The sequence below is a fragment of the Caretta caretta genome, chromosome 3 (assembly GCF_965140235.1).
Source record: "Caretta caretta isolate rCarCar2 chromosome 3, rCarCar1.hap1, whole genome shotgun sequence".
NCBI classification, from domain to species: Eukaryota; Metazoa; Chordata; order Testudines; family Cheloniidae; genus Caretta; species Caretta caretta.
In genome coordinates, this window is record NC_134208.1 from 113,579,080 (window position 1) to 113,602,352 (window position 23,273).

The 23,273-nt window shown below is 43.2% G+C and overlaps 1 protein-coding gene across 7 annotated transcripts in view; it reads left to right on the forward strand.

Moving 5' to 3' along the window:
* The window catches only part of SASH1 (SAM and SH3 domain containing 1), an 890,912-nt gene extending 869,869 nt beyond the window's left edge, over nt 1-21,043 (forward strand). For all 7 annotated transcript variants that reach the window (XM_048844286.2, XM_048844290.2, XM_048844289.2 and 4 more), the window contains 5 exons: nt 1,752-1,902; nt 3,393-3,506; nt 12,276-13,402; nt 16,074-16,205; nt 17,103-21,043. In XM_048844286.2, the coding sequence (XP_048700243.1) occupies nt 1,752-1,902; nt 3,393-3,506; nt 12,276-13,402; nt 16,074-16,205; nt 17,103-17,363 (1,785 nt within the window). In that variant the 3' untranslated portion in view covers nt 17,364-21,043. The remainder of the gene's footprint in view (nt 1-1,751; nt 1,903-3,392; nt 3,507-12,275; nt 13,403-16,073; nt 16,206-17,102) is intronic.
* Nucleotides 21,044-23,273: the final 2,230 nt, after the last annotated feature.

Consider the following 23,273-nt stretch of genomic DNA (forward strand, 5'->3'; position numbering starts at 1 on the left):
TGTAGTTTGTTCTTCCGATTACTCTGTTACTGAAAAGATGTGACATGTTGTGCACCTGCAGAGCACGCTGTTTGAGGAGATTGGCTTCTAAATCCAACAGCAGGTGTGGCACTGAAGGGTTAGGAAGGTGGTTGTGCCAACGGTTAGGACACTATTTATGTACTCGGCGGTCCTATAATTTCTTTATGACATGGTTGTTTGCATTTGTGGTGCAGTAGTGAAAAATTCCCTCTGTTTTATTTTTTTCTTTTCTTCTTACATTGCCAAAATAGGTTGTTCTGTTAATTCATAGTTAAGGGATCTGCAGAACAGAGGGAATGAAATTCAAACACAGATGCTTATAGCTTCAGTGATGTCTCCTAGTATTGGAATGCTTCATTTAAAGTGTAACGGTGACAGACCCCGGTCTTTGGCGGGCGAGATCAAACCTGGGGCCCCTGGAGCTGCATGAGCCTCTACTGCATGAACGAAAAGCCAACTGGCTCTTAGCTAAGGCTGTAGAGCAGACTCATTTAACTCTCTGTAAGTGGTCTCGGTGCCACAAGATGGGACAGAACAGCACACCCAGGAGGTGTATGTGTTACAAAAGCACTCTTGAAAAAAATGAACTTTTAATTCTTTTAAAAGCCTGAATTTAAAGCAGTTTAAAAAAAAAAAAAAAGCCCATGTGTAAATCCCTTCCAAGGCTTATGTCTGTGCAACCGTTTCACTTCAGTGAATGTATAAAGCTATGCAACTGCACACTGAAAGCCAGTGAAAGCACCATGACAGTGATGTATTGCTGTGCAAAATGCAAAAGTGCGGTGTAACCTCTTCTTTCCTTATGCAACAAGCGTGTCCATTATATTTTCTCTTAGCTCAATAAATTAAGCCCAATTTAAAAATTCTGGTCTCAAAATGTTAGCAGTTCAAGAAAAAGAAACGGGGGGATCAAAATCACCTAAGTCCCATTTTCAAGCATGACTGGGGCACTTCGGGTACTTCTCCACTGCAATTAAAACCTTGTGTCTGGTCTGTGCCACCCGACTCGGGCTCACGGGGCTCAGCCGAAGGGTCTGTTTGATTGTGATGCAGACATTCAGGCCAACCTCTGGGACACTCCCACCTCGCAGGGTCTTAGAGCCCAGGCTCCTTCCCAAGCCTGACTGTCTGCACCACAATCAAACAGCCCAAGTCCGCGTCAGCTGGCACGGACCAGCCAGCATTCTTTAATCACAGTGTAGACATATCATTAACAGGCTGTGCCTAATTCACTTTTGAAAATGGGACTTAAGCACTTTTGAAAATATTACCCATTGAGAATATTGTTGCAGAAAGAATTGGCCATAATAGGTGCATGCCATGGCATATCGAGGGTATTGTAATTGACACTGTGAATTTACAGCAGTTCAAGAAACCTGGTATAACAAAACAGAACTTGTTAGTACAAACTAAGGCTTCTAAACGATGTATCCCTCTGAAAGAAAGAGGAACTGGTATAGTCTGTGGATGTATATTGTTATGCCCCTCCTATGCCCTGCGTAACAAAGGCCCTGCATTTACAGTAAATATGGGGGGGGGGGTTGTTGTTGTTGTGTTTTTTTTTTTGTATTTCAGTTGATCCCTAGTAATAAGAACAATCTGTTAGGAAGATAAAGCTGAAGAAGAAACTGCCTAGATAGGCACGGATTGGTTGAACTTTCCTTTGTTTTCAGGTGATAGATCTCTTGTCTTGTTGTACGGCTCACTAGTTTCCTGTTTCCCCCACACAGGAGCACATGCCCACTTTTCTGTTCAATGGTTATGAAGATCTGGACACTTTCAGACTGCTGGAGGAGGAAGACTTGGATGAGCTGAATATCCGAGACCCGGAGCACAGAGCTGTTCTCCTCACGGCTGTGGAGCTTTTACAGGAATATGATAGTATGTGGGTTTTGGCTTTTTCCCAGTGCCCTGCTGAGGGCTCTTTTGACCACTTCTGGGAGAGGAAACTAGTTGAGGGAGTCTGTTGATATCGTCTTATGTAGTCTAGGCATTTCTGTGGTGCCTATGTTAAATAACTAGGCTTCTAGGGAATTGCAGATTGTTTTACATTTGCATTTCACTCCACCACAGTTATTTATTTTCCTGTAAAATCTGCTGTCCTGTGAGTGTGTGTGTAACTTTTAAGAGGAAAATATACATCAGCTAAGCTTGAATAGTCAGGGTTCTAGTCAGAGAACAATATGGGGCTCATTCATCTGGAAATCAAGTGTTGCTAACACAGCCAGTGGGTCCAATACTGTTGCTAAGAGATTTCTGCTGTCGGTTTACGCTTTCACAAACAGTGCCATTTCTCCCTTCTCCTCTGACCTCTCCTTGTACTGTTTGCAAGTAGCCTACACTATACATTCTCCACAGAGCTAGCCTTAACTTTTCTGTCATTCCCCAGGAATAAATTCAAGTTACAAACTTTAGGCTTTTTTCCCCTCTGATTTGGGGCATTTTTGGTCACTTAATATGATTTTTACCTCATTGTTTACGAGATTGATTTAATATGTTCACTTTTTTTTTTTTTTTTTTTTGCAGTAAAAGTTTTTATAGTGACCTTCCACTTTGGCTTAAAAATGTAAGGCATTATTTGGAAGGGGGTTGGAGAGAATGAATTCCTCTTGCATGTGATGGGGGTGGACAAAAAGTGGAGTGGGAAAGAGACAGTTGGAGCCTGTGTGAGCACAGCTCCTGGCTCTGCTCCACAATTACTTTTTTTCATGATCTGAGAATAGGCATCAGACTAGCAGTTTCTGGCTTTTGTTGAAGAACATAACATAACACAACATCAACGGCAGTTGTGCATCAGGCAATTGGTGGTTTGATTTCTCCAGTCCTGAATTTAGTTTCTGTACAAAACAGTTTGACCAAACTCTAAGGGCCAAGTCCTGGAATCCAGCACACAGCTTGATTCCCCTTCCTGGGAGTGCTGGGGATAGTCACAGAGCCAGCCAGGAAGGAAGGAAGGAATTCTTACCACTAGTTTCCCACTCACTCTCTGCCCCGTCATGGGGAAGAATTACTAGTAATTCCATCTGATTCTTCCCCTGGCTTCCATCTTCAGGATAGGTCAGTAATTTGGTCAAAGCCTTTTGACACTATCCCATTTAAACAAGTCCCTGCTGCACTTTCTGTTGTTCACGTCACTGTTCTCACACTTTAAAATGAGGGTATTGTGTACCGTATCTTGTCTTCCAATGGCATTATTCCTCATTGTGATTACTTTCCACAGAGCCTTATCCCCTCCTAATGCTCAGATGTCTGGGCTGACGCAGTGGTACTAGCAAGTGTTTGGGGAGGAGAGGAAGTGGTTAGCCCAAGAACCTGCACCAGATTCCCTGTGTAATGGCGTTTTTTTCATTGTGCACTCTCACCTCCTCCAGGTAACAGTGACCAGTCGGGGTCTCAGGAGAAACTTCTCATAGAAGGCCAGGGACTGAGCAGATGCTCCCCCCGGGATTCTGGCTGCTATGAAAGCAGTGAAAACCTGGAGAATGGTAATGAGAGCAAAGAGAATCACTGACATGCCCAGCCTGTGTGTGCAGACGACTTTTGCATCCTTTCTGCTTCCATGCTCCAGCTAAAAGTGGAGCTGCTTCATACTTGGCTTTCTCACTCCCTCATCCTTGCTCTCTCTCTTTTCCTGAGCCATTGCTTTTTGTTATTGTTGGTGTTGCTGCTTTCTAGCACTGACAGAGGACATAGGATTACAAAAGAAAAGCAGATGATCTGGAGATTGTGTTCTGAGAAAACCAGGCCTCCACCCCCATCTTCCTCCTGCTCCATCTCCTGTTGTAGTCTTGAGACTGGTTCTCATATTCATAGTTATTGCTAAGGGAGTACTGGCAAAGGGGAACTCTCTTCACTTCTCTTTGGAGCTTTGGAGGAGTTGTTCGCAGCCTTAACGAAAAAACAACCTTTGGAAATGAATGTTCTCTATTTTGGGCAGTGGTTTTGTGTGTTTGCTCGAGATGCATGTTGCATCCTCCTGCCATCAAAGGGGCCTGTTGTTGAGATGTTAAAGCATTTGCATGAACCTCAGCAAGACAATTGAATCCAAATGTTGGCAAGATGGGAGAGCAAGAACCACCTACTATGTAGACTGCCCGTTGTCCTGGTTTGTGACGCTGGGAGATGGTGTCTGAATGGCAAGGGAGATCTCAGTAGAGGCTACAGTCCCATGTGTAGAAGAAGACAAACAGCTGTATGAAAGAGGGTTGTTAACAATTTTCCATCTTTTTATTCAGTAATCAGTTAAATTGCTTTTGATCAATTGAGTTTGGTGATGTCACTCCAGACGCCTGAGTTCTGGTTCTGCCTCCATCTGCCAGGCTTTATCACCAATGGCCGGTGCAAATGTGAATCCAAGAATGCAGTTGAAAAAGATCCTGTTCCCCCTTTTAGGTAGCTGTGGCTGCAGCTCCTTCTTCCAGCTGTGAGGGTGGGTAGAAGGTCTTCTCCTGAGTCAGTGCCGCCTCCTATTAATGTGCCAGTTGAAGATCCTCACTTAGGGAACACAAATCACCATATGCTAGGAACCGAAGTGCATCAACTCCGTAATGCACTAAACCCCACAGGCCTCAGAGAGCAAGAGATCAGAATTGTCTCCAGAACTTGAGCCTCCTGCACTACAGTGTTGTTGTCACTTGACCAAAGCAGCTCGACCTCTCTGGTTTAATTCCCTTGCAGAGGTTGGTGCTTTTGATGACTGTATTTCAAATGTGACTGAAATCTGTATACTGTGCTAAAGAGAGAAAAAAATTCTTATTACTTTACATACGTTTATAAAAAAAATAAAAAAATTACATAGCCTATATTTGATTTTCTTTCCCTTATATTCACAAGAGGTCTCCTAATGAAGGCTTTAGCATTAAGGTTAAATTGCTGCCTGTACGTTTTCTTTAGTTTAATAAAATCTTTGCAAAGCAATTGTCATTGCCTGCCTGCTTTCAGAATGCTTGCTTTTATGTTTAAACTAATATTTCTATCTAAGCTTTCCAGAACTGAGATCACTAATGCTTTGTATTGCTGTTCAGCTTTGGCTTGCTGCATTTTTATACCATTTCTACATACTAGTGCATTCAGTGCTTGCTTTGAGAAACTGTTTCGGGTGTAAGATTTATACTGGATCATTCTCCTTGTGGTGAAAGGATTCTGTCAAAGCTGGTTGGTCTGAAGAGTGTCCCACCTTCTTTGCAAAGTCCACCGACCATCATTGTTTATATGCTTCTTGTTTCCAAAATACATTCTTCAGTTGGCCCTTTTCTGTTGAAGTGAGGATAACCAGCAGCCTAGTACAAGCACATAATGAACAACCAGACAATCATCTGCTTTTCTCACAGCGAGGGGAAATGCATTCTGAGAAGGAAGCAGGTTCTCAGATGAGGGATGGTTATTTTTTCTAATGACAAGTACAGAGGCCTGTTATGCGTAGATATCAATTCTCCTGGCGTCAATTCCAAATTTTCAGAGAATCTATTACAACTTGAACGCAGTTTGCTACATACTATATCTGTAGGTGCTGAATTGTTTGTCTATTTTAGGTACTTGTATGGCAGGCCTCCATGAGACAAGCATCTGAGCACCTCACACATTTTAATGTATTTATCTTTATAGCACCTCTGTGAAGTAGAGAAGTACTGTTTTCCCCCATCTGTAAAATGGGGATCTGAGCCACAGCGATATTAAGTGGCTTGCCTTTGGTCACACAGGAAGAATGTGGTGAAGCAGGGACTTAAACCCAGATCTCCTAAATCCCAGGCTAGCACCCTAACCACTGGATCATCCTTCCTCTCTCAGTAAACACAAGAAGAAATGACAAGGCAGGTAGCCATGTCACTTTGTTTAATTCTGTATTTATACCAGTTGACACTGTCAATGACGAGAAAAGAAGCCATGACTGTTTGTCGTGCCAACCATCACATCTTTGTTGTGTCAGTAAAACTGTAAAAACCCAAGGAAATGTAACCACAGAAAACAAAGCCAAAGTTAAGTTAATGACATCTGGAGTTAGGGCACACAGGCCATCCTTAACTCACCCTGTTCTGTGTCGTTTTGAGTACTTGGCTTTGCAGGGTGATTTTCCTCAAAATAAAGATTGGAGAAGGGTTGAAAATCTGCTGCTGTAGCCCCCTCTTCCTCTCCCCCCCCCCAATTTTTTTTCCCAGATACCATTGCACATCTGCCCTGTGACATTCTTCCTGGTACATACAGCTTTCTGAGCACTTCTTTTTGAGAAAGAAGATATAGAGTCAGACTCATTTATGTTCTAATTCCAGGAAGTAGCACAGGGAGCCTGGGCATTGCTGTCCCAAACAGGAAATACTGAACCACAATCTAGAAGGGGAATTGGCCTGTGTAAAGTAGTCATATAGCCTGAGTTTACAGTCTCAGATTAGTCTCCTAAAATGGAAACATACATAAAGCTTCCAGACTCTACCATACAGCTGGAGAAAGGGCAACATCTAAAGACTACCTGTATCACTCACTGCAGTTTTCCCAAATACCGAAATCTTTCTGAACACGTTTAGCCCAACAGTGCAGAGATGATGCTGTCAATCGATAGCACTGAACAGGATGCTGAAAGGTGTCAGGCTGCTTAATAACAACAAGACTCATAAGAATGAATTAATACTAACAATATTGACCCTAAAAATGGTCAATTTAGAAATCCCTGGCTACACATTCACTTTGAGCTTTAAAAATCCGACAATACTGGCAAATGTTGGGATAGATTCTGAAAAGCTGGTGTAAATTAGGAGGAATATAATAGCTCTATTGGAGTTCCTCCTGATTTACCCCATTGTAACAGATCACAGTCTAGCCCATTGTCTTCCATCCAAGTAATGACTCTGATACTGCCTTTCTCAGAGAAGTGCACCATTTGGGGATATCTCTTAAAACAATTTTGAAGCTGAGTGCCGTTTTATTAATTAATTCATCGAATAGTTTTGGGTTGGGTTATTTTATTCATGGACAAAACTCCTTCTAGAGCTGGTTTTATTCCTGGTAGCAACTGAGTCCATCTCCTGCAAATTGTTCTGCAGGAGTGCTAGAGTCTGCCCGTGCAGAACAGCTACCAGAATCGAGGCTACCGTTGACTAAAGAATCTGCTGCTACGTACATTTGAAACTCTTGTTCTTTTTCTTCTGTTTTCCTTTCCATTCTGCCTCTTGTTTTTCCTCCTCCATTCTCAAATGCCTTGTTTTGCACAGTCATGCTCCCCAGTGTATTCTTCCTAACTGCTAACAAAGTGAAGTTAATAAATACCCTTTAACACATCTGCACCTGCAAGGACTAACTTTGTGCAATAATCATGTACCACTTTTCTTTGAACAAGGGTGCAGGAACTTGGTTGTGCTCTAGTAGTAAAAACAATTCACTGGCTAGACAATACTTCAGAACCAAAAGAAGTTGCATGGGTTTTGATGTGTAAACTTCACAGCAAGCCTAGACAGTAAAATGAATTACAGTTGGAGCTGTAAATGTACAGGCAGATAAAAAACTAAACGGAAAAACACATTCCTTTCCCCACCCCTGGCTGAAAGGCTAGATTCTAACATGCTGCCATGGAGGTACGGACACTGAAAGAGTACAACATTTTCTGTCACACAATCTCTCATACATATTTTAAGATACTTTCAGAAACCGATGGCATACCCCTTGTGAGGTAATATTTAAATAAGTCCTGTTTTGGAGGGATGTTTCCTGCCTTTCTCCTGAAATGTTGCAACTTCCTGAAGTGATGCCACGTTTTGTAAGTTGCCAGAGAGAGAAGCAGGCAAGAGAATGTAAGAAACAAATTTCCCTCTTAGATTAAATGAGTTCTTTCTTTGCACATGTGGAGTTTTGGAGACATGGTGTCCTGCCATGAAGCAGGCACATGAAATGTATTAGGATTCAGATCCAAAGCAATCACTGCATTATTCAGAAGCCAAGTCTTAGTATCTTCCAGAATGCTCAGAATGCAAGTTGTATTGAAAGGAATCGTCCATCCCCTAAAAGTAGTGCACTTTAAATCTGAATGAAACTAAATTCTAAAATCTCTGACTGTAGCCTGCCTTTAGGTAGTAATTAGTTGGGTAATACCACTGACTCTAGGTGCCATTTAGCTGAAATTGTTTTTTCTCTAGACTGAGAAACAGCTTTCAAACGTCAGTGCAGGTGCAAAAACTGATATTAGAAAATTCAGTTCTGTCTTTAAAAATATTAAAGTGTCCTGGTCTCTGAGAAAGGAACTATCCAGTATGTGCTGTCACTCTGGGTTGTTACCTGCTTTGAGGGGACTTCACCATTCTGATCAAAAGCCTAAGCATCATTTGAGACTTACCTTGCATCTCTCATCTATGAAAACTAAATCAAGATCAGTCCCTGCACTTTGCAGTCAAGAACATTTGATTGATTTTTGCCCTTGTTAGTTGTGCAGTGTAGCTCTGACAAAAATATGCAAAAACTTTGCATAAAACCTCTGGCTTATATTATTTCAATTGAGTTTGGCCTAATCAAGATGCAACGACCAATCTAGTTGCCTTTCATTATGCCCCTTGACAAAGCTACCTCCAGGCCTAAAAAGAATCCTTGCAAATAACTGAAAGCTAGATAAAGTTGAAAGTGGGTGTTCGGTGTGAACAGTCACTCTAAACAGGCATTGAGGGCATAAAGGCAGTGACTCCAAATCAAATTTGCTTTTTGCACAAATATAACAAGTTAATCTGTCATCCCTGATAACTCTGAAAGTCAGGCTTGGTTCTTTGCTAATCACACACCATTAGTGCAACTCCACTGTGCAAGGGCTCAATCCTGCGAGGTGCTGAGCACTCCGTCCCCAGTCTGTGAGGCACTTATGCAAAAACTTAATGTTAATTCCTGTGAATCTACTCATGTGCTTCAAATTAAGCTCAGCGTTTAAGTACTTTGCTAGATCCAATCTAGATTAATTTGAAGCACATGAATAGCCCCAGGGGAATTAGCATTAGGGATTTGCATAAGTGTTTTGCAGACTGGGGGCCGCGTGCTCAGCACCTTGCAGGATTGAGCCCTCTGTGTGTCCTGTGCTAATGCAGGCACCCAGTGAAGGCTAACGAATGGTATTGCACAAATGTAACTGGAGGGTACAGTTTGGTCTGTGGAATTTATATTCCTGATCATGAAGTATGAGAGAGAGAGAGAGAGAGAACCCAGCCTGACAGTCAGATCCAAGACTGAGCCTGCAGGACTGGCAGTTTGAAAACTCCAACTTTTAACTGTAAGCTGAGCAGTTTTCATATGGAAGCCACTGAGGAACAATAAACCAGGAAGCCCACAATGTCATTCTCACAGAATTATTTTTCAGAGTAGAAACACTTTAAACCAGCAAGCAATCCTTGGGACATGATGAGGTAGCTATTCCTGAGACTGGACAGCTGACCAAAGACAGCAAGGATAAACTAGTCTCTACTATCCTTATTTGATATTTGGGTTAGTCAATTAAATAGTTTGGTGGGCTTTTTTTTAATAGTGACCTCATTCCAGGCTGAGCTGGTGCATCACCACACAAGTGGGTGTGGTGTTGAAGGAGGGCCCTTATTTGATTTTTTCCCTTCACACAGGGTTGCAACAAGTCCATAGAGACTGTTAGATGCTAAAGAGTCTCTCACACCCCAGCTCAGGGGCTCTTATTAACAGAAAAGCCAGTGCAGACCATGAACAAAACTTTCACCTCATTCTTTGTCCACCTGTCCCCGACCTGAGTCCAGTGCTCACTTCCACTCTGGCTCCTCCCCAGGGGTTCTCTCAGTTCCAGTCTCTGCCCCTGCTGTTAGGCTTTTTGCCCCAACTAGAGTAAGATCCTTCTCTGGAGTCAGGGGTCCAGAGACGTCTGTCCATTGCAACTCTTCTCCGGGGACAGCAGGTGATCCTGGCCAGGCTGGGCTTCTGGGCAGTGTCTGGCTGAGACTAGGGGATGCCTGCTGACTGCAGCTCTCTGTCTAGGCGGCTCCCCTCTCTTGGAGTACCTCTGATGGGGCTCCCCATTCTGGTGGGTTCCCCAAAGAGCTCACCCTCTAGGCTCCCTGCTCAGGTGTCTCCTGGGAGCTTGTCACGACTGGAGTTCCCTGTCTCCTTTTGCAGCTCCCCTCTAACTGAGTTTGGGTCACCTTTATTAGATCCAGGTGCTTGTTCACTAATCAGCCACTTGTGGGAGTCAGTTGCCCCCCATGGGGGCCCTTCCTAAGGCAGTTATAAGCAGACAGCCCTAACTCCCCATAAAAGGCAGCTGCCCCATAACAAATAGTGAATGGGCAGAGTAAAAAAGACTCCCAAGTTGCTGATTTGCCAAGCTCCATCTGGAGAAAAAAAGAAACACACATTGTGTATTTTGTACTAGTCTGGCACATAGATTAAAAAAAACCCATGAGAGTTGAAGATAGAGGGCCAGATGCTTGGCTGGTGTAAATTTGCAGAGTTCCACTAAGTCAATGTTGCTATGCCAGTTTACACCAGTTGGGTGTCTGGCTCATCGTGGCTTTGATATTTTTTCTTTTGTAGTGTGCTTTTTCCCGTTTGCTCATGACACCCTGTCTTGGACAAAACGCCCACGGTCGCCATTGACAATTCTGCTGTAAGGGCTGTAGGATTTAGTTCAAAGTTTTTACCATTTAACAGGAAAAGTGACTGTTATGCATGCTTTGGTCATTTCCAATTGGACTAGGGTAACTCTAGATAAAGATACACCTTAAACCCATTTGGAAGGTGCAGAATGCAGCAGCCTCCTAACCAAGCAGTATTTCCCATTATTGCTGTGTGTCTTGATTTGCCCTGGATTTCAAGATGTTGATTCTAAAAAGCCTTAAATAGCTATGGGTCTTGACTACCTTAGAGACTGACTCCCCCTTTGTATGATTTTTACAATAGAGGCAACCAGGTGAGACACTTGAGACGCCTTGTTTAAACAGGAGACTTAGCGTTTACAGTGACAGGGGCTTCAACCTTTTGAAAGACCACCCAACCTCATCTATCAAGCCCAGATATGGGGGACCTTCTGCAAACAGAATTTGTGGGAAGGTTTTGGGTTCTGGAGTGGAGCTGAATGTGGAGCATTTTGCTTTCATAATGGCAGGTTTTTAATGGCCTTCTGGATCCAGCCCCTGGAAAATCTGTACAGCAGCCAAAAGATTGAATGTATGTTTCTAGGGAGCTAGAAATACAGAGTCTATTCTGTAAGTGGACTTTTCTGTTTTTCTAAGTAGTAAAAATCACCAGTTCAGGCTATCTAAAATGATCCAAACAATCATTCAGTAACTGCCATACATTTATTTTACTGTGCTCCTAGCCTTCTTTTTAAAAAACAACTTTTAGAAAAAATGAGGCTGCATCTCTTAGTAAGATCTTCAGCGCTTCTTGTCATCTCCATCAACCACTCCAGGAGCCATGCCTGTTATGGAAAATGCAAAACATGCTCTTATAAAATGATTTTGTCTCAAACAGTGAACATAAAATACTAGTATACCACTTGGTCTTTCCACTCAAGTAGGACATTCCAATTTAAGACTAATGCTAAGGTTAGTCCATTTGAAACACTTCTCCCTTTCATAATATAAGACACATTTCTCCAATAAAATTCTTCAACTGCTAAACACAGCCCTGGAAAGAGGCTAGTGCAATAGCAGTCCCAAACAATTCAAGCTGCCTGATGGTTTCCCTTTGTAAACAGCTCACTGTGCATTTAAACCATGAAATAACTGGGTGGCAGGTCTGTCATAATTCTAGGTAATAAACATTATCTCAAAAGAAATACAACATTAAGGGATAAAAATCCATTCTTCAAGAGTGAGTTCTCAAGCATAATTAGAAACCACATAATTATTGACCTAATGTAGCTACAAACACTGTCTGATTTTTATAAGTTATTTCTCTGTAGGGGTCAAATCTGTTACCATAATGTATAGGCTATAGCTACACCAAGAAAAGTTGTATTAAGCCAGCTGGACTATGACATCTTTGCAAATTTGGGTAAAGACTAGAATTTATCTTAAATTTATTTTGCTACTTTGGGATATTAAGCAGCTCTTATTAATCAAACTAGAAGCTCTCAAACGAGTCTGGGTGGAACTGTATTGAAGTGCAGCATAGGCAGAGACATCAGAAAAAAGGGACAAGACCTAGACATGTCTTCAGTTACCAATGAAGAATCCTTGTGTTTCAAAGGCATTTAGTGGTGATGCAAATTCCTGGTGGTGCTTCTTTTGTACATTTCTCCTACAATGATTTGTAATGTCTTTTTTTCTTAGGCAAGACTCGGAGGACCTGTCTGCTGCCCACAAAGTCAGCCAGTGAGCACTGCTTTAACAGAAACCAACTGACAAGTTATCCAACTCTGCCTTTGACTAAATCGGCAGAAGCTCTCCAGCAAGGAAAGAAGGAAATCCGGTTGAGCTGCATGCATCATGCTCCCAAGAGCTGCATCAAGCCTTCAAGCATCACAGGTTTGAAGAAGAACCGCAGAAGTTTACCAGCAGCTGTCTGCCGGAGCTGCGAGACTCTGGATGGCACCCAGAATATGGCCAAGTGGCCAAGATCTCATTCACTGGATGACCTCCAAGGAGAATCCAGCACTGACCTACCGAACATTAGCAAGAAAGTAGATTCTTTCCCTCAGGATGCACTGGATGTATCAAAAAAGACAACTGGCTCTGTCCTGAAGCCTAAGGCTCCTGGGGCTGGCATGAGGGCAGAAGACAATCTGCCTAAGCAAAGTAAAGGAACTGCTGATTCTCAGAAGGGAAAAGCTAGGAAATTGGACTGCTCAGTAACAGAGACTTCATGTGGGACTCCTACTCAGTACCTGCTTAAATGCTGGGAGGCTCAGCCTACTTTAGTTACCCACAACGTAACAAGGACACCTCTGGAAAATCATCATAAAAGCAGTCATGACCTTGAAAGGGCTGATAACTCTCCAGTCCTCAAGGAAGGTCTGAAAGCTGAGCAAAAGGGCATGAGCGAGGCAAGAATTCAGTCAAAAAATCCTTCACAGCCACCACCGGTTCCTGCCAAAAAAAGCCGAGAACGCCTTTCTAATGGACTATTTCATCCCCCTCTGACCCTAAGTGGAGCCCTTTCAAGTCCAGATGCACCATGTTTGCCAGTGAAAAGGGCCAGTCCATCCAGCCCCATTGATTGCCGGGAAGTACCTGCCTGTAGGCCGTCTTCTGAGCAGCCCAGTACCCCACCAACCACACTGCCCCCTTGGCTAGCTGAGCTTTCTGAGACTGCTAGCATTCAGCAACATGTGGTAAAGCTAGGCCCTGCTTTAGCCAGGAAAGTGTCTTGTACTAGAGGACTGAATCTGGAAATGTTGATAGAAAACAAGTTGCAGACTGAAGAGATTGATCTCACAGAGGAACCATATTCAGACAAGGTGAGAAGAGGCTATTGTCTCAACATTTTAACACTGGTCTTTATAACCGCTCGCTTTTCATTGCATCTGGTGCATTATTTGTCAGCAAGTGAGCTAGTTGGTCCTCTATAAACCATTGGAAAAGCTGGAAATATCTTTCAGGCACCCTGTTATTAGTCTCTCAATCTGTTCTGTTGATATCAGGCCTCACACCAAAAGGCAGTCTTTCAATACCAGTAAAGTAAATAGCTGTTTGGGGCCTTGCTCCTTTGAACTCTACATTTCCTGCAAGCTCTGCTGCTCCAGCATGGGCTTGTCTCCTCCAACTCTAGGGTTTGAGGGAGGATAGAACCACATACCTCCCTTCTCTTCAACAAGAGGGCTGAACGAGGAGGCAACTCCTGGAAGGTGGAATCTGAGCATGAGTTTGGGCTCCAGGCTGACCCTGATTACTCCATACCCATCCCTTTGAAGACAGCGCAGTTCTGCCCATTAATTCAGTCTGTCCTTTCTAACACCAGTGATGCTTCTCAGAACTAAGGTTGGTTCAGAGACCCTCGCTGGAATTTCTAGAAGGGCTCAGCACCCAATGTGCTGAGCTATTGAAAATGGAGCCATAGAAGTCACAGTGGGAGCTCCTGGGTGCTGAGCACTTTGGGAAAATCTGACCTGTAAATAGGTGCCTAAATGGGAACTGAGCTCCTTTGAAAATCAGGACCACATTTCACTTTGAGGAGTGGGTGGAGTCAGCTTAATCACCGAATGTTGCAGACTTACCATTAATTGCATAACCAGCAACAGGCATTAGACATTAGTCAGCTTGCTTTGATGTCCACTTTTTTCTGTCCAAAAACCTCACAAGTACCCTCGAAGGGAACAAAAGAGTTTGGGAGAAATACATGGATACACACACTTCAAATGAGTGCTGATTTTGAGGGGGGAAAGTGGGAAGGGGAAACTGATCAGTTGAGGTTCATTGTCCATGCTGGATGAAGTGCAAAAAGGATAAAAAGAGAATAAATGGTGAAAGTCAATCCGATTAAATGCTTTGCATTTTAATGATGTAAGGCAATTGATGTGCCACTCTAAGTGCGTCGAACTGCAGCAGTTGCAGGGAGAAGACCCCAATCTTGCAATGGTGCTTTGATGCTCTATTGATATGTGACAGCACTTGGTCATTGTAGTGCAGCAGCTGCATGAATTGATGCAATGAAAGGGTATGATGAAAAGACAGTTTCATCTCCCATTCCTTCCACATGTCCCTGGCTACTGGGAGGGAAGATGTGTATCTCACTCCACTCTTGCCTAGCGCGGGGCTGAAAATGGAGCACTTTGTCCTACACAGGCCATGTTTGCACTCTGCCTTACTGTGTGTCAGGAAGGGAAGAGAGCTGATGAGACATGTGAGTCCTACCAGAGATACGGATAACATCTCGAGGACTAAACTCATTGGGGTTGGGACTATCTTTTTGTTATGTTTGTATCACACCTAATACAATGGGGTCCTGGTCCGGGATTGCAGCTCCAAGGTGATACCTTAATACAAATAATATTAATATTGAACAGCCACATCTAGCTTAGTGTAAACTAAATTCCACACACAGGACCATATCCTCAGGTATGCCTGACCTTGTACCCAGTGCATTCCGGGGGAGGGACATAGATGCCTTCTCTCCATCTCTCCTGCCACCCGCTATTCTCAGAGCTGCCCTAATTTGCACTGGATATTAAAGGTAATTTACAAAAATATTATTGCTACCCTGTTGTTTAAATGATTCAGTGATAAATCTGAAAGCCCATATGACGTTACTACTTCTCTGGCGTAGTGGCTAGGCATGATGTGGGATCTCTTATTGATTGGAATATCAGTTCGCACGCTGGAGGGAAGTGCATATGAATCTGTTTATGTGAAGAATAGAAATCCAATTGTAAAGAGGTCAAAAAACCACCAAGGGTTTTGTGAGGGTATAAAATACATTCTGCATAAGGGCAAAAGCCAACTTCTAATGGGGGTTAGGAAGAAATGTTCCTTGGCATAGGGTACCCCAGAATTGCCTATTTGACTCACTGTTGGAAGCAGGATACTGGACTAGATGAACCACTGGTCTCTCAATTCCTGTGTTCCTAATGGAACACTAACTCGGCTCATTATCTCCAGAGGACCCCTAAATCTGTCAGACATCTCCCAAATTGTACAAGTCAAGAACCAGGAAATACACAGTGATCAGATCAATTTTCTCCAGCCCTGATTACAAAGTCATTTTCTGACGAAGCCAAAGAATAGCGAAATATCTCGTAAAATTTCTGAATGGCAAAATGTGTGCTGCCCTACAACTTGTCAGAGGCAGATTTCACTGGTGAAACCATTTGATGGCAGAGAGAGACTTTGGATAAAAAACTGGCCCTGTTTGAAGTCCATGGGATTTTTGCTCTTAACTTCAGTAGAGCCAGAATTTCACCCTTGGAGGATGCGTAATGGTAAAGGCTTTATGGACCAGTGTCCCAAATGCCCCACTGTAGATAATGTTAACACTAAATGAAACTCCATTCTTTGTGACTCTCAGATAAATCTAAAGCTCCCCTTATCATTTTTGTGTTTGATGTTTGTATAGAAACTTGTTGACTTGTATTGCTTCTGGTTTTCTTTCTTTCCCTTTTCCTTTCTCCTGCATGGCTGGATGGCAATTTGCAGCATGGTCGCTGTGGGATTCCTGAAGCTTTGGTGCAGAGATACTCTGAAGACCTAGAGCAGCCTGAAAAGGATGTTGCTACGAACATGGACCAAATCCGGGTGAAGCAGTTGAGGAAGCAGCACCGCATGGCAGTGAGTGTCTCTGTGTACCACGTTCTTTGTTTAGAAATGCATAGTTAATTGAATGATGATGAAGGGTACGGGATTCATAGCCAGGGAGACTGAAATCCTACCTCTGTTCGCAGAGATACAGCATAGGTAGCAGCAGAGCATGCCACCCCCTCATCCCTCCCTCCTCTGTGCTGGAGGGGAACCACTTCCAGTATTGAGAGCAGATTTGAGTCGCCCTGCTCATTCAGTCCTTGGCATCTCTGAGGAGAGCAGCAAACATAATTAAAGATTTAGGAAACCTGACGTAAGAGGAGAGGTTTAAAAAGAAACGGGGCATGATTAGTGTTGAGAAAAGAAGACTGAGTGGGGGGATCTGATAAGTCTTCAAATATGTTAAGGGCTGTTATAAAAAGGAAGGGATCCATGTTCCCCATACCTGCTGAAGGCAGGACAAGAAGTAAGGGGGTTAATCTGCAGCAAGGGAGATTTAGTTAGAAGGGAAAACCTTTTTAACTATAGGCGTAGTTAAGCTCTGGAACAGGCTTCCGAGGGAGGTTCTGGAATCCCTGTCACTGGAGGTTCTTAAGAACAGATTAAACAAATGTCAGAAATGGTCTAGATACACTTGGTCCTGCTTCAGATTGAGGGGACAGACTCGATAACTTCTCGGGGTCTCTTCCAGCCCTATAGTTCTATGACCAACTAACAGCATATTGGGAACCAGTTAAAAAGAGTAGAATGGGTGCTGAGCAAATGACTTCCTCATTGCCTAACACACACAGGAGAAATAGCTATCAAGGTTTGAAACATCCCTTTTCTAAAACTATCAAATTCTTACTGCCTGGGAGGTGCAGAGGAAGACTGAAAGTAAACTGAGCAGTCAAAAGGTTACATTTTGCTTTCTCTTTCTCTATCCAGATTCCGAGTGGAGGGCTCACTGAAATCTGCCGAAAACCTGTATCCCCTGGACAGATCACGTCGATAACTGCCTGGCTGGTTTCCATTGGCCTGCCTATGTATTCTAGCTTGCTCACAGAAGCAGGATTCAACACGCTGAGCAAAGTGCCTTCTCTGTCACAAACTTGCCTTCGAGAAGCTGGCATCACAGAGGAGAGGCACATAAGCAAGCTCTTGGAAGCAGCTAGACTCGTCAAACCCCTCGATCCAGAGGCGATTTAACGTGCTCTGGAACGTGGCACTGCCCGAGACCCCGCTGCTTCTTACTGCACCAGTGTTGCCCTAATTTCTCCACACGGCAAACGGGATCAAGCAAGTGGATCCCAGGGATAGGCAAATAAACGCCTCAGAGGATCTTCCTTTTTTCTGTCGTTAGCAACAAAAGGAGAAAAGAAGCAACCACCAGGTAACAGAGACGTGGTACTTCCTTAGTCCTCAACAACAAGATATTTTTAGTTCTGAAAGTGCACGGGCTTAGCCAGTGGTTAGACAGCACCCCATGTGACCATTAAGCGAACGGGGCCCTTGCACACTTTCCACAAGATTGTGACAGCTACACCTGCTGTCAGCCCTGTTTCTGTTGCAAGGTCTCTATGAATAGAAGGCCCTCTGTAATACTGGGTCCCAGTTTCCTAGAGTCAGCCCTGAAAGCCACATACAAGCCAAGGTGCAACTCACCGGCAAAAGCTGTTTAGCAAATCTTCTTGGGTTTTTTGTTTGCTTGTTTTGTTTGGTTTAGCAATCAAGTGCTGAATACATACCCTTTTTTGTCATCCTCTCTGTTGCTTGGTATAGTTGCTGTAGACCATAGAGCCTTTAGCTAGGCCAGAATAATGGACTGGAATTAGTTTACAATATTGACTCTTTCTGTTGTTTCAGTACAACTAACCTAACAGAGTCCAAAACTCCTTTTGTGTATAGAACTGAAATCATTTTTGTAACTGCTTTCTAGCAACCAGCTTTTTTATTTGCCTTAAAATCAGCTTGTCAGCAGTTATCTAGTGTTCACTTATCTGTATCCAACCTTGCTTCATCCTGTCGTCGTTCAATGGCACTTAGGGTGATTTTCAGTTAAAGTAACTTCTATAAATTGTCTCGTAACATCTTCTGTTTGTAGAGGCGCTTTTGCAAATGCAGCGTTTCCATTGTCAGGCGAACTGTTCACCGTGGTCTGCATTTGCTGCTGTTATTAAAAAGTTCAAAGTTATCTTGCCTTGTATATATGTAACTGCTTTTCATTTTAATTATATTTTTATGTACTGGGTTATACTGTCAATCATTATACTGCAGCTTTGACTTGGTATCCTGACCATATCAATTCAAAACATTAGTTTCTTCAAATGAAAGATTGCCCTGGGGCAATAAAATGCACCGAAGAAGCAAACTGTGTCCCATAGAAAGTATCAGTGCAGTAATTTCACTGCCTGGGGGGGGGGAATCTCAGAGTCTTATGAATTATGCTGTAATTTTACAAACTTGATGTCCTCCAGTATCAAGTGTTTGAAATTTCTTCTCTTCAGAAGAAAGTGTCATTCTGGAATGCTGGACAAATCATTTTTTGTCCATAAAATAATGATCCTGTTTTCTGTCTAACCCACTGTAAAATCTCCCATTCACAGCTGTGGATACTAACAGATTTAATTTTTATACATGGGCACTCATTTTATATACCAAATACAGATCACCATGAATAGTATTAACTAGATTCTTCTTTGGTGTCTATATCCTATGTACTTTTCTTTAACTTACAGTAGTGGAAACTCTTCATCGTAGACAGAGTAGGCTTTCCTTTGGCAGGCTAATTAAAAGATGTAGTCTAGTGATCTGAGCACAGGCCTAGAAATCTGTTTCTATTACCAGCTCTGTCATGAGCTTGCTAGGTGAATTTGGGCAAGTCCCTTCCCCTCTCTGAGGCTCAATTATTCACTCATAAAATGAGAATAATGGTGCTTACTCTTCCTGATAAAGTGCATTCAGATTGATGAATGAAGTGTTAAAAGTGCTCTATTATTATTGCCTACCCTAAATCAGGTATGCAGTAAATTTTAGCTAAGGCGATAATCTGGCTCTGAGTGTAACGTTAGGCATCAGTTTTATTTACCTATTTTCAGTTGTCACCAGCTTCTGTTATTTTTATCAACTCTGCCCTAAATTCTGCCATCAGAATTAAAGACACCAGTGTGTACAGCATAACTAATTCACTTCCTCATATCATCTGAAATTGTTCTGGATCCAGAGCTCCTCTGCATTTTGTCTAAAAGTTATTAGTGCTTTTCTCTGGAGAACTAGTAAGCTCTAGTGTGACAGCATCAGGGAATGTGTGACATAACTGAATGTTTTGCACAGGTGGATAGACTCTTACAAAAGAACAACATGCTTATAGTATGGGCTTTGGTTGTTATAGCAATGATTTGTCTGTCATCCCTCTCTAAGGCTTAAAGGGAAGTCTATAGAAAGCAGTAGCTGGAAGGAGTGCTGAGACATCCACTGATAGCTAGGGTCACCAGTGATTAAAAGTAAGCAGACTGCAGAATACCAATTAGCAGTTAAGAGGGGTAAAGGACCGCTTACTATGCACAGTTTGAGTATGAAGCATCATCTGATACAAAAGGAAAACAACTTCCGCTCATCATGGAAAAAGGAAGTCATATGATTAAAAAAATCCCTCACCTTCATTTTTTTCCCCAACCTGATTAATAACAGAAGGAGAGTCCCAGCAGAGAAGGAAACAATCTGGATTTCTGAAGCTCTCCATGTCCCAAACACTCATTGTAATTCCTATGACTTTTGAATGATTTCATTGCATGGAGAAATCAAATGACACCTATCAGAACTTTGCCATGAGGAGGCCGTTCTGACTTGAATTCCTTGAGATTTTTGTTGTTAATATTGCTTTTTGATCTGGTTTTTAAATTCTGCCGTTCAGTCGTCTTTTGTGTTATATTTTTAGCATATATTTTTGATTTTAGAAAAGCCTTACACTGCTCAGTGGGTGAGCTTCTCCTGCTGGTTTCAGTGCAGTTCAGTGGACAGGTGGGGGATTGCCTGGTGTAACAACAATACCCTGTTCCTTACAATTTCCTTTTGAAGTACAACATTCTAAGCAAAAGTTAGCTAGTTGGCTATTGGGAAGCACAAAAGAAGCCTGCTGATGAAATGCTAATCCGCTCTGCTCAGACAAGTACTGCTCTGTGTCCACTGTGTGCAATTCTAACTTGAAAAGCTATTTGGTAAGGGAAGAAGCATTCCCAAAATATTAGCAAGCAACATTACAATTGTAAATTCCTATTAATGCCCATGTATTACCATCTGAGTAGCTAGGATATACTCCGTGTCCCTGGCCCTGTGCTCTTGTATGAGACTGGGTTTGGATGCAAACTGGGAGCATGGGAATGTGATCAAAGGCATTAAGTATTATATTATTCAGCCAGGTCATTCTCCCTAAGAGCAGCAATAGAGGTCAATTCACCAAGTCATGGCTGTACAGTTGTACTGTATTATTTTTAGAATAAATAATACTTTTGGTCCAAGATACGGTCATCCTTAATTGACACTTTCTGGGGAAACAAAACTGTCAAGTAAGTTATGTAACAACTAACAATGTTGCACTTTCTGTATATGAAATCAGTATTTAAATAACTTATTTTTCTCCATTTGCTGTTCTTAAATGATGTAAGTAGCTGTAATATACCAGTACCCAATGTGTCCTTACAGTTTGCTTCAACCCGAGAAAGCTGTGTATTGTAAAGAAAACAACAATATGAACGTGTAAAGATTATTGTGCTCTTTCATTTAGCCAAAAAACAAAAAGTTGACAAAAGGGTTTTCCTGTGTATCAAACCTTGTCTGTAATTATGTCATACTGTTCATAGACAAAAAGTAAATAAATTTCCTCAATCTTACATGTCTCCTTTTTTTGAGCTATAATATCATGAAAGGGAATGGAATGGAGAGCCTGATTGATTGACTTCAGTTGAAAGAAGTGTCATTCAGTGTTCTCACTGCTGAATTTTTCCTTTTCTAGGTTATATTGTGGTGCTTACAGGCAACATTTTCAAACTTGGGTGCCAAGAGTCAGACATATTTTTTTAAAAACCCCAAAGCAGCCAGTTTTCACTGGTGCCGCATCAATTTCGCTAAGTGTTGTGGGTGTTCAGTGCATTTTAAAACGAAGCCACTTTTTTTAGGTTCTGCGTGGGCAGACTTTTTTCCAGTGTTGGGTGGCCCTTTAAGGGAGTTGAGCTTAGCCCCCATCTGCGACTAATTAGCTGTCTCCCAAGTGATGGGTCTGGTTACTTTTATTGGTATTCACACAACCATTACAGCACAAAGGCAGGGATAACATATTCAAGGCTCCATACAAACTAGACAGGAGAGAAAGGAACCCTAGCCCCAGCTTACAAAGATTCTGAAATACAAAGACAACTGTGACAGATAACGCAGAATCCCCACAACCGTTGCCAATGCTATGCATGCCTGAATCGCTTTGTCACAAGATGGGCTGGCCCTTTAACAGAAGAGGACTTAGACCAGGGGTGGGCAAACTTTTTGGTCCAAGGGCCACATCTGGGTGGGGAAATTGCATGCAGGGCCATGAATGTAGGGCTGGGGCAGGGAGTTGGGGTGCAGGAGGGAGTGTGGAGTGTAGGGTGTACGAGGGGGCTCAGGGCAGGGGGTTGGGGTTTGGCAGGGAGGAGTTCGGGGTGCAGGGTCTGGGGCGGCAGCAGCATGCAGCAGGGCAAAGACAGGCTCCCTGCCTGCTCTGGCCCCGCACCACTCCCGGAAGCGGCCGGCACTATGTCCCTGCGGCCCCTGTGGGGTCGGGCAGAGGGCTCCGCATGCTGCCGTTGCCTGTGAGTACCTCACCGAAAGCTCCCATTGGCCGCCGTTCCCCATTCCTGGCCAATGGGAGCTGTGGGGGGTAGTGCTTGCAGGGGAGGGCAGCGCATGGACCCCTCTGCTCACCCTCCCCAGGGGCTGCAGGGATGTGGTGCCGGCCGCTTCTGGGAGCGGTGCGGGGCCACGGGGGTGGCAATCCCACGGGCCGGATCCAAAGCCCTGATGGACTGGATCCGGCCCACGGGCCGTAGTTTGCCCACCCCTGACTTAGACCCACCTATGGCTAATCAGCTGCCTTCCAGGCATTGGGTCTGAGGCTGGAACTCAAGTGACAGAATGCAGGCCACCTGAGCCTTAGATAAAAGGCAAAGAAGCAGCTCACTAGACAGTGATATTTGCAGGGAGCAGGTAGGTGCCTCCAGGTCTGGGGAGAGGGTTGTCTGGTCAGTTGGATTTATGTTGAATTGTTTTGATTTGGGGAAATACAGCCTCAGGCTGTCATGGAGCTTGAATGTCAGCAAAGGGCATGGGCATGTTGCAGAGTGAGCTGTGACAAGAGGGGAACAGGAAGCAAGACAAAAGCAGAGTTGACAGGTGCTGACCCAGGATACTAGAAAGCAGGTTGTATTTAGCAAGGGGGAGAAGAATCGGGAGAAATGGGGAAGGGAGACATTTCAGAAAAGTTTGGTTCTGAGGACAATGCTTCAGGCTGATTCAAACAAATCCTCTGGTTCCTCTATCAAATGCAATCTGGTTAATCTGAAGCAAAGTGTAAACCATTTTGGAATCAGAAATTTGATTTCTATCAGATTAAGTAAGATATACCTCATTAAAAAGTCAGTTCTACATATAGTAGCAACAAGGCTGAATAGCACTGTTATTCGGAGATGCTATTCAAGCATTTTACTGCTGCCTGGCCCTTCAGCTACATTATTTCCAGTCCAAACAATGGATCATGCTTAATTACTAGATAGTACACGGCCTTCACAATGGGTATGCAATTAGCATGCATCTGTCCCCATGGTATTCTATTCTCTATCATGCTCATAGCCCCCAAAGTGTATTAGTAGCTTCATACAACAAATGAAAGCATGGGGTCTAATCCAAGATACACACTGCATTGTGTCTACAGTCCCTTCCCTGAGGAGCACTCAATGTGTTAAGATTAGTGGTCACTTATATCTCTTGGATCCAATAATGAACAAAACATCCAGGGTAGATCATGGTTTCAGGTCGTCTTCACTGCCCAGCATTTTTTTTTTTTCAATCAGGAGGGGAAGTAAGGCAAAATCA